At 32.5% G+C, this 12,571-nt stretch overlaps 1 protein-coding gene across 8 annotated transcripts in view; it reads right to left on the bottom strand.

Annotated features, from left to right (window-relative positions):
* The window catches only part of PDS5B (PDS5 cohesin associated factor B), a 169,899-nt gene that overhangs the window by 90,494 nt on the left and 66,834 nt on the right, over nt 1-12,571 (bottom strand). For all 8 annotated transcript variants that reach the window (XM_070471777.1, XM_070471781.1, XM_070471783.1 and 5 more), the window contains exons 7-10: nt 11,632-11,712; nt 7,195-7,335; nt 4,946-5,061; nt 2,200-2,294 (exon numbers count right to left, since the gene is read on the bottom strand). In XM_070471777.1, coding sequence (XP_070327878.1) covers nt 2,200-2,294; nt 4,946-5,061; nt 7,195-7,335; nt 11,632-11,712 — 433 coding nt within the window. The remainder of the gene's footprint in view (nt 1-2,199; nt 2,295-4,945; nt 5,062-7,194; nt 7,336-11,631; nt 11,713-12,571) is intronic.

The raw sequence follows: 12,571 nt of genomic DNA, 5'->3' as shown, positions 1-12,571 counted from the left end.
TTTAAAGAAGAGGTACCACAAGTGAATATATTTCCTGGTGACTCAGACAGTAAAGAGTCTGCCTGCAATGCAGGAGACCCAGGTTCGATCCCTGGGTCAGGAAGATCCCCTGGAGAAGGAAATGGCAATCCATTCCAGTATTCTTGCCTGGAAAAACCCATGGATGGAGGAGCCTGGCAGGCTATATATGTCCATGGGGTTGCAAAGAATCGGACACGACTGAGTACCTTCATTTTCACTTTCACCACAGGTGAACAAAAATTATTATTCAGCTTTTTAATTAGAAGACTAGTAAGATATAATTTTGTTGTTCGGATCTGGAGTAACAGCAAACAGGGCTTATGATTGTGAATGGATTTACTACTCAATACATGAACAGTTAACAAATATCATGTAAAAAGCTCATAAAACCAATGCCCAGGTCCTAAGCTCCTCCACCTTGAGCATTCTCTACCAAATGGAACTATTTCAAACAGTGAGACAGTATATGTGATAGGCAATGAAAAGTGGATACTATACAATAATATAGAACAGAAGAAATTGTGGAACAAGACACCAAAGGCCAGTCTTCATCCAAAGGAGATGCTGTGTATATGGTGGAACTGGAAGGGAGTCCTTTATTATAAGCTCCTTCCAGAAAACCAAATAATTGATTCCAACAAGTACTGGTCCCAATTAGACCAACTGAAAGCAGCTCTCAACAAAAAGCATCTGGAATCAGCCAGCAGAAAACACAATCTCCCATCAGGATAATGCAAGACTGCATGTTTCCTCGATGACCAGGCAAAAACGGTTACAGATTGGCCTGGAAGTTCTGATTCTTTGCATTATTCACCAGACATTGCACCTTTGGTTTTCCATTTATTTCAGTCTTTACAAAATTCTCCTAATAGAAAAAAATTTCAATTCTGTGGAAAACTGTAAAAGGCACCTGAAACAGTTCTTTGCTCAAAAAGATAAAAAAGTTTCGAGAAGATCAAATTACGAAGTTGCCTGAAAAATGGTAGAAGGTAGGAAAATGAAACAGTCAATATGAATAAAGTTCACAGTGAATATGAAGTTTAATAAAGTTTTTGGTAAAAATGAAGTGTGTCTTCTAAGTTAAAAACCTGAAGACCAACCCAATAATAATAAGCAATAATATGAAAGTTGGGGAAGAGATTGCTCAGAGTTAAAGTATTCAAGGGTCCTTGATTGCTCAGAAAGCTAGTATTCTGATTAACTTTAGACTTAATTAGTCAGCTATGCGGTGAAAGCATGAAGGAGAATGTAACTTCCAGGCCCATGGGGATAAAAATGGAAAAATGAGAAGAAAATACACTGAGCAGATAAGAGGAAAAATAGAAATAAGAGAAGCAAAGAATAGGCATGTAAAATAGAAAATACAAAATAAGATCACAGGAATAAGTTGAACTATGTCAAATTCAATATATATTTTCAATAAAATTTTTAAATCACTTTTAGAATACTACATATAATTTATAGACAGGTACACATGTAACATAGATAGAAAAACATGAACAGGTTGTAGATCAAATTTAATAGAGAAGTTACTCTAAGTAGGAAAAAGAATCCCTTGTGAAAAGCATTTCAACTGCATCTACAATGTATTTTCTTTTTCTCTTTTAATCTCCTAAACTAATACAGAAAAATGCTAACATTTCTGAGGAAGACAGTGGCTACTATATTCATCTATATTTTCTGAAATATTTCATAACTTAAAAAAACTTAAGAGTGGCATCAGTCAGATACATAATACATTACTATAAAAACTGAAATACCTTATGAATTTACACATTTCAGGAAAGTTATCTCCATTAAGCATGATTAGTTTATAAATTAACGACTTTCAAGTAAGTTTTCAAAATATTAAAGACCACTGAAGTCTCATAATGTATTCAAAGTCAAGACCTATTCAAATCCAAATGCCTGAAATACTTTCAGAATTGTTCTTAAATTAAGAAAGCAACACTGCCTCTGATAATACTACTTTTTATGTACATGACTGTAGCCTATGTACTAGGAGGCAAATTTCTAGCTTCAGAGAGTAACTACCATGATGGTAAATTTGAAGACTTCACCCACCAACATCACAAAAAAAGTACAAAACAGAAGGTTTTTGTCCTATATATAAAGCCTATCTTTTTTTTTTTTTCCAAAAAGCACCAAGGAATATTTGCCATTATGGGTATACAGTACCTGTTAAGTCCTTTGCTAAATCAGGATGGTTCATGAGACAATGGCTAGCAAATTTCACACATTCCAGGCGGATTGGTACATGGATATCATTAAACCTGAAAAAATACAAAAGCAAAGAGTAATCTTTAGTATAAGAGAAACAGACATGTTCAATCTGCACTTGATTTATATTTATTTCTCTAATTAAAAGAAAAAATAATTTATACAGCATAATTCAAAGCACAACCAGAATATTTTAACAAAGATTTGTATACTATATATGTAAAAATGCTATGGAACCTTTATATTAAACTAAGTCAATCTCCTGTGAGAACTATGTACTTTTAAGGAGCATATTTAAACAACACACATTTGGCTCAAAAATAAGAACTGGAATGACAAAATTTTTCCTATAAATATTATACTTTCAAATATATATGCTTATACAAGTGTTAAGTATATACATAGTTCATGGATACATTATTAAATCCCATACTGAAATGAAAACTCTTCCTCAAATTATTCTTTCTTAAATATAGAACATTCACAAATGTTTCACAGATCTTGTACTAAACCCTGTATTATTTTATGACTTTAAAATTGTGCCAATAATTACTCCTGTCTATTATAGTTAACCATCATAGTTATTTACATTAATTTCAAATCAAATTTTTACATAAAAATGTAGGTATCTCAGTATGCATCTCTGGAAAGTTAAAACTTTTTGGCCAATGTGTTATTTAACCATCTTTAACTTTCATATTTCCCCTCTCTTTTTCTCTTCCCTTAGAACCTGGTGAACCAACTGTTTTGTGTTTATGTGCGTAGTGTTTTTCACAGTTTAGATTTTGCTAATCTTATCATTCTGATGTCAACTGCCAGGTTCCCCTCTCTCCTAAATCCTGCAAATTAGTAATCAGGTCTACAGACTTGATCACATTCAGGTTCTTTTTTTTTTAAAGCAAGACTACTTGATAACAGTATCGTGTTCCTCCATCAGGAAACATATGGTGTCTAGTTATCTCTAAACCACCAATGTTCAAAGCCTATAATATACCTAAGTTCATTATGAAGTACAAAACAGATTAAAAAAAAATATATTGAGTAACAAGAAGATTTTCCATTCAACATTTTCGCATGTCTTAATTCTCAAAGATCAAAACGTTTCCCAATCTTATACCAGCTAACACTGTAAGAGACAAAGCTTAGCAACAACAAAATAAACAGCAGTCTACTGAATGGGCACAAATTACTCATCAAAGCTTAATACTGGGAGGAAAACTGCTTCAGGAAATACTCAAAAAGCTACATAAAACCAATCTATTCTCACATGGTTTCCTGAGTGAATCTAAGTACTCAATCTATCTACCCTACCATTCTCAACTAAACATGTACATATCACCATTAAAAGACATCTTTAAATAAATACTCTAGCTCCTTAAAATGGGCAATAATATGATTGTTTATGCCATTAATAGTAAAAGGAAAAACTAAAATGTAATAAAAAGGTAACAAATTTAAAGTAGAATTTTTTCTCTGAAAATCCTACAATGGTCTGGTGAATCCAAGTCCTGATTTAAAGATATATTAAATGTCTTTATGTAAAATTATACTTTTTTGTTTTTAACATGTCAGATAACATACATTTTGACATTATTAGTAGTTGCATAATTTAATTACACATAAAATATTGTGCCCTCTTGCTCATTGTATTTAAGGTGAAAAAGTCTAAAAATCAAATTCAAAATGACAATGGGCCAAGATTTATCAGTTTAACATACCTTGTTAAATATTATTATTAAGCTACATATGAAATAAGAAATCAGAGTAAAAATTTAGGGCTTAATGTATAAAGGCTTATCTTTTCATTAACAAATTAGAAAAAAACAAGTCCAGAAGAGATTAAATGTATTATAACCACTGAAGCCTCTGGTAGTGAAATAGAAAGAAAAGTAGCAGTAACAATGCAAATATTTCAATATAAAGAAAATAGAATAAGATTCAATCTTATTTACTTGTTTATTTATGACTTAACTGCATTATTTGTCATAAGCATAATAAAAAAGAGGGAGGGGGAAATCCTCCTCTATCCTCACGGTCAAAGTAGGTTTCAGCCAGGACACTGAGAAGTGGTTTTAATATATTCAAGATCAGGGAAATCTTTAGAAAAGTAATAAATTTCTCACACAGAAAAATTACACAAACACATTCAAACTTTGCAACCAATTTCAGAAGGTTTGTGGATCATTAAAAGCATACAACAAAGCCCAGATTATCAATTCTTCATTATCATAAGAAATGTAGAAAGGAGGTTATTAGGGGAAACATACATAATCATTTATTTACCCATTCTATGGATACTCTTATCCTTACAAATCTCCAAATAATCTAACTAAATATAATTTTTGTTTTATATATATATATATATATATATACACACACACACACACAATGATGTATTTGCAGTTGGAATGAATCACTGCTATGTAATAATACATATACTGCTATGTAATAATATTTCAATTTCATGATTATAATACTTTGTAAGATAGCTTTTTAAATATATCATCTTTTAAAAATTACTAAAAAAAAATTACTGAAGACAAAGAAGGGGAATTTGTAAATATGGCCAATCACTATCAGCATCAAAAATTTCAAAATATAAAATACTTCATTTATGAAAAAATCCTAAATGTGGACGCTGTTTTAAATTAATAAGTAGATATAAACACATACTACTTTAAAACAGGACACCAAAATCATATACCTGCCCAAGTAACACTGCCAAAGTGGTTTGTTTTGAGAAGCCAATTCTGAATCCTTTGCCCCAAACATTTTTGCCAGTAGTTTAACAACTTGAAGACGTTCCTCATTATCATTGCTCTAAAACAAAACACAACCACAGCTTTAAAACCATGAGGTAGCAGAATAATTTTTCCCATGATTTCCCTCAAAAAACCTTGAAAACTTTCTATGAATTTCAGGTGAATTATACACAAAAAATGTTCAATATATTTTTCACAAAATTAAATGCTATCTTCAATGCTCTAATCATCTCAAATTACATTAAAGGAATATTCCTCTACATGAAAATTCATCCCAAAATTAAAACTTTGATTAAAACTTAATGACCTGGCCTACAATTGAGGCTTGTCTCCATTCAAAATAAAAAACTAATTCACATCAAACCAACTTGGGACCCTTGAAAAACTATTTGTGGTTTTTAAGAATAGACATTGACAGAGGCCAAGCCTACAGTAAAGAGAGAATTATGTATGACTGTTTAAGCCCTTTGTAGAAATAAATACACACTAAATCTCCCAATAGGAGAGTCAGTTCATCTACATACAGCAGATTCGTAATGGATTTCAACAATGTGATGAAGCCTCACAGATAAGAAAACTAAAGTCTCTGTTACATATACAACACACGTACTCTGCAGATAAGAACTCAAGCTTCATTACTGATCTTGGTGTCTCTAACACATGACAACATTTAAATGAATGGGCCAGCCACAATACTAGACTTGAACACAAAATGTGAGACTGTTACAAAGCACCAATAGTCAAGTTACTTAGACAGCACTGTACAGATTTCTTTTAAAATTTTAAACCAATGCCAAAGCCAAGCGTTTAAAGACTCTATGATATGATCTGACTTTATTATTCCTTTGCTATTCCTCCAAAATAGTATATTTCAAACCTGACTGAACATTAGAATGACCTGTAAGGCTTTTAAAAATAAAAACTGCTAACCAAAAACTCATCTCTGAACTCCACTGCCTGAAATTCTGATTTAGGTTAATGCCTGGACATCTGTCTGTTCATTAAGGCTCCACAGGTAAAGATTCTAATGGGGAGACAGGGATGATTTAAACTGACTTTATACAGCCACGCAACTGTAATTCTTCATGTTCTGTAAATTCACTCACCACCTTTTCTGCATGCCGTTCCCTTTGCTTTAATTGCATGCTGTCTGTATCTTTTATGATACTTATAATATCTGGCCTCTTATTAGATATGGATTTTTCCTCTTCCTCCCATAATAGATGTTAAATTTGCTAGAGGCAGCAATGCTAATTTCTTATTCTTATATTTCTTATAGTATTTAATATTTTTATTAGATGAAATCAAGCCAACAAATAATTAAAGGTATGACTGCCTTCTGCCTCATCAAAACTGTTAGTGATATGAAAAGAGCAGGCAGAGGAAGGCCAGCGAATCAAATGGCTCAGTTAGCAAAGACATCAAAACGATACCCAGAATAAAATGAGAATAATTATTTACTGCATTTTTGGGGTAATTACACTATCAACACAGATTATTTTGTAGCTTTCAAAGAGACAAATTCAAAGTTTTAGAAACAAGAAACACAACACATAAATCATTTAACAACTTTTCTGGGTGGTACAGTGCGGTTCATCAGAGTATTAATTATAACCAGATTTATTTAATCTTTATGTAACAATCTGAAAAAGAAAAATATGCCCCAAACCTGCAAATGAAACTCAATTTGACGGCATAATTTAATGCCAAGGTAATAAGGGCATTACTAATAGATTCTAGAAAGTGATCTGAAAAACAAAAGCACTTTTGATACAGGCTAAGCAAGCAAAGATAACACTCGTAAAGCGAAAATATTTCACCCTATGTGGATAACAGCCTCTAAACCATTTTTATGGCACAATCAAAGGGTCTGGGGAACCACTATAAACTATGCCTTAGAAACGAAAGTTTGATATGTAGCTATGACCTCAAAAGTTAGTCACAACCCAGAAAACATCACCTGGAAAACATTCATCCTGCTAATCATTAATTATAAGCAGATTCAATCTGCTAGGCACCATGCCAGCCACCAGCAATACACAAACAGGCAAGGCACAAACATGTAAATAAGTAACAGTAATACACCATCACACTTAAAAACACTCAGTTAAAGGCACTATAAGGATTAAAAAGCCACAAATAATGGTTTTTGCTAATCTAGTTGATAAAACCATGTTTTTAGAACAGTTACCTTCAATTTAAATTCAAGCTGGGGTAAAACTGAGAGCAGCAAATGACTATCAATATTATAGAGCTCCAAAATTAAGTCAAAGACATGCTCTGATAAATCGCTGATAGATGTTTTCCCAAGCATCAGAACCTGATTAAAAAACTTTTGAGAAAAAAAATGTATCATTAATAGAAGTACCACAGATAAAGTGAATTTTCTGAAATTTTATTATTTCATTAAATTCATTAATATGCTATACAAAGTCAAAACAGGCATATCAAAATGTTTTCTAATAGAAGGTAGGAAAGCACCAGAGGTTACCAAAAAAGATAAAACATGGAATTCGTCTGATACATAGTAAAAGACAAGAAATTTCTATTGATTTATCAATTAACATATCAATAAACAGCCTACCTACCGAACACATTTTATTCCCCATTATGGTACTTACCATATTTTACTCTGTATCACAGTTAATTGTATACATGTCTTAGTTTCTCTACTAGATAAATTTCTTAAGGGCAAGGGATCACATTTTGTTCACCACAGCAGTATGGGAGAGAACAGCATGGAAGACAAAGCCTTACACCTTCATAGTAGGAGCCAATGCCACTTTTAAAATATGTAATTTTATATTTACAATGCAAAACAACATCTAATACTTTCTATCTTCTTTTATATTCTGATAAACAATGTGTATATACATAAACACACACACACAAAGGTTTACAGCACTAATTGAAGTCCAATTAAAAGCACACACAAAAGAAAATCAAATGTGAACATATTTCTTCTATAAGCAGCCAGCACAAGCTTCTACACTCAAAACATTTATCACATTACTACTGAAAATGGTAAAACACACACGGCATAATGATCAAGTTCCTATCTATTTAAAGTCTTCCAAATATGTAAAAAAAATTAACCCACAGAATATCCTACATAGTATCTCCTTGAAAATGGCATTAAGGATTCTCTACATGATACAAGCTGCTCTGATCTCTTCTTTCTGTGACAATTAACATACAACTTGGCTTAATTAGGTTTTCTATCTGGAAAGTACAGTCAAGGATTTCACATTTCAACGTCTTCTCTGCTGGCCTTTAGTTCTTGGGTTGTTTTTAAATGAAGTTTTTTGGACTTATGAACCTGTACAAACTACTTAACCATGAGGGAAGAAAATAAAAAATTCTATTCTACTATCATTTATTGGTTTTAAAAGTAACTTGTTTGTCTGTGATGTTCATCAATTTTGTGTGAAAAGAATTTCAAGACATCAAAGGTTAAATTCTCATTCAAGTTGAAGATACAGTGGTTTTTTTTTTTTTTCTATGCAAAAATTTTCTCCTGTTTAAAAATAAATCTAGCTTTCCTTAACAAAAGATAATTCTTTCCAATCTGGCCACCTTGGTGCTCAAATCATCAGTCTGGAGAAAACTTCTATCAGTCTGGGAAAGCTCATTTGAAAATGGAAGGGGGGAAAAAACACTGCCTGGTTTAACTCCTTACAAATTTCATCAAAAACATTCATTTGACACCAACAGTCTCCACTTATCTCCAAATCAGTCTTCACTGTATAACAAGACCCGAGTACAGTGCCTGACACAGAGGGATACAAAATCTATTCAGTTTAAATGAATGAATGATGTATAACAGGCACTATGATACAATTATAAGTAAAACAACTTCCTGAAGGTGTATACTTCAGCGAAGAAGCAAATACAGATTTGAGTAAAGTATCTCCCTCTAAAAAACATGTGTCCTTCCATTACAAATGCTAATTTTCACATAACATTAAACAACAACTGCCTCCTGATGAAAGAAGTAGGAGGAATAAGTTAAACCCTGTAAGAAATTCTACCTTAAATTTAGATGATCAACTTTAATTACAAAATAACTGACATTAAGTGAGATTAAGCAATTTAACCAAATTTTAACTATATCAAGACAAACAACACATTTTTTCAAAGCAACAAAATAGTTTTGTGTCATCCCCTAAAACCTGTGATTAAAAAGATCTGGTAAAAAAATAACATTACCAAGAAGTGATCCATATAGGGAATTTGTTGAATTGTCACTATGTACTTTCTGTTTTTGATACTGTTGTACCTTTTTAATACATATATGTACTTTTTAGTTTTGTGAGTTGTTAAATTACAAATTCTATTTAAAAAAAATAACTCGTCCAACATGACTTCTATAAAAACATCACTATCTATAAAAAAACAAACTTGAATGTGTCTACGTGCATGAGAGTGAAAAAATACTCAAGTAAAAAGGAGATAGAAGCGGGGTTATATTACCTTGATAGCCTACCTCTATTTTTGCTTGTTAGTTTTCTACTAGGAAGATAAATGAATAATGGCTTTACATGTACAAGTCCAAAAAGACTAAATGAGTTTTACACTGTACTATAAAACCCCACAAGACAATTAAACTCACCAGAAAGTATTTTACATGTAACTGTATAGATTTGCAGTAGAAAAGTTAAGTAGATTTAGAAGGGAGAACAGGAGAAGGAAAAAAAAGCAATTCTTAATGACTTTTTAGCTAACTATCAAATAAAGCAGGGGAACAAGAAAAAAAGGACAACAGGGAGAGGGAAGAAAATGATGACAGAATACTTGGAATAAATATGTAACTGAAGGTGTGCTCAGACCATTCTACTCATCCTGTATCTCCTGCCCCCATCCCCAGCTTCTGATACAGACATAATAGAGTATGGAGTGGCTGTCTATATCTGTAGCAAGAACTAACAGCAGGAAACATAAGGTGTAAGTGACAGGGAAATGTTTTTACCTTGATATATATGGGATTACTAGAAGTGTTTTTATCTTTCTTTTAGCTTCTATCATAAATATTTTCAGACATACACAGATGTTGAGAGAACAGTATAATGAACCTAATCACTTCATTCTACTCCAAATCTTTCTTTTATTACCCAAACATTTATTTTCCCAATCCTAGAAAGCATACCAACATAGTACAGTGTTATTTTCTTATTTTTGTACCAGAAAAAGGCATCAGAAAAAGTAAGTGTTCCCCTAAAAAAACTGGCTTGGCAGTATCAGCTTAAATAAATGACCACCAGGAGGAGCTCACCTAGTATACCTAATATCCATGGAGACAATCATTCACAGGCACTTGAAGCAAAGGAAAAGGGAAGGGGTACTAAATAACAAATGTTTAAATGTGGCTCTACAGATTTCAAGTGCCATCATGTCATACAAAAAGAACTCAATCCACTCAATCTAAGCAATTTACTCCAGCCAATACACAACACTCACAAAACTTGCAGAAATCAATATTTAGAATTCCCTGGAAATCTTATTGGAGCTTTTAAGGCAGATTACATAATTCAAGTCTCCAGTTTCTGAAAGTTCACTCTCCAAAACAGTTTCTTTATAAATCAAATACATTTTTCCAAATCATCACATACTTATAATTATTTAAGCAATAAGCCAGCAACAAAGATTGAAATTTACCAAGGTATTGTTCCATTTCCATGATACATTTTTATATACCAAATTAAATTTTGCATACTTCAAGAAAAAATCTCCTTCAATAAACTTCTGGAAAATTAAATACATAATTACAAAAGGCTTTCCTTCTTAAATTTTCCCAAGATGACAGATTTACATCCTTTACATTTTCAGATGTGGATAAAAGTGGAAAGCAGGGTGGAGACAGACCTGCTACACAATTCCAGAGGCCAGCATCAAGACTGTGTTCTGGATTTGTTCCACTGGATGGAACAAATTCACACAGAATACAGTGTGAATGGTGCCATCCAGAGCTGTACAGCTCACCAGAACTGTGAGGGTAAAATAAAACCTCAACAAGCTTCTATCAGTGAACCTAGCAGACAGAATACATTTCTCCTGAAAACAAAGAGAAGATGGTCAATCTTAAATAAGTAGATCTGAGATGATAATGAAAGGGCTTTTTCACTGCAATTCTTTCCCGTTCTCAGAAAAGGTAGATTTATATGGAATCTATCCCAAGGAGAGTAAGATAGGCAACTTTCACCACATAGCTGTCATTCATACTTGCCTTCAATTTTTATGTCTTGATATTAGTTCATATCTTCTTCTTGTACAAATCAATTTAATTTCCAAAAAGCTGTAAGCAACTTCTCTGAATAATGAAAAGTTCCATATGATTTATCTAATTACATTTAACTCAATTTCCAACAATAAAAACAGTATAGTTTGCTAACCAAAATAAAAACTGTTTTAGTTACTACGCAATTTGAAAGAAGGAAATGAACAAAAGATAGAGGTAATCAAGAAAATATTAACCAATAATAATTTTAAATAAGAAGGAGAAAGAAAATACACTTAATGATTAAAACAATAAAAATCTTAAAGTATGTACTACTTGCCAAAATTCTGCTTCGAGCAGTCTTTAAAATTTTGGCTAATCTTTCTGACAACCAACTGGACAAGGAAGACTTACATTCGTAATATATGGTTCAATAGCTTGAGCTGTCCTCTTCAGTAAAGCCTTTGCCAAATCATATGCTTGCTTGTTTAAATTCTGAGGGGGGAGGGGAAAAAAAGTACCTATATTATACACCACTAAATATGAAAAAGGAAATGTTACCTGTATTCAAAAAGCTACTCTTACATAAATAAATGAATGAGAAAACTCTAAAATTCAATTTGAATAAAAGGGAGACAGCACAGCAAAGACACTTTTCTCTGAAGACTAAGTAGTCTAGCAGAACTTAAGATCCCTGTTTAGTATTTTAATACATAATATGTGCATGCTTAGTCGCTAAGCCATGTTTGACTCTTTGAAACATCATGGACTGCAGCCCGCCAGGGTCCTCTGTCCACTGGATTTCCAAGGCAAGAACACTGTAGTGGGTTGCCATTTCCTTCTCCAGGGGATCTTCTTGACCCAGGGACTGAATCTGGGTCTCCTGCATTGCAGGTGGATTCTTTACCGTCTGAACCACCAGGGAAGCCCATATAGCCTACTACAGCTTATTTACTCATTCTCCTATTCAAAGACATTAATTGTCTTGTACATGGCTCCTTGCACATATAAGAAGTAATTTTCTATAAATACTACCTTTGCCATTTTTCAAATGAGCTGTTTTGCCTTATTCTTGTGAAGTTTCTCTATAAATTCTATCCACTAAGTGTCAATTATATGCACAATATATCTTATAGTTAAACTTTTACAATGCTTATGGTGTCTTAGGTCATAGAAGCTTTAATTTTAATATACCCAGATACATCGATCCTTTCCTGTTTAGCTTGTGCTCTCTCTACTACTTGGCTTGTGTTCTCTCTACATTTTTAAAATTCTTTCTACACTGATGTTAATTTGTTGTTTTATATTTTTTAGTAAAACTTTAAACACTGGCTTTTCATATTTAGATCTGTAT

The sequence above is a fragment of the Odocoileus virginianus genome, chromosome 8 (genome assembly GCF_023699985.2).
Source record: "Odocoileus virginianus isolate 20LAN1187 ecotype Illinois chromosome 8, Ovbor_1.2, whole genome shotgun sequence".
In the NCBI taxonomy this organism is placed as follows: domain Eukaryota; kingdom Metazoa; phylum Chordata; class Mammalia; order Artiodactyla; family Cervidae; genus Odocoileus; species Odocoileus virginianus.
The sequence above is the reverse complement of the archived record's forward strand: the minus strand, read 5'-3'. Positions and strand labels throughout refer to the sequence as shown.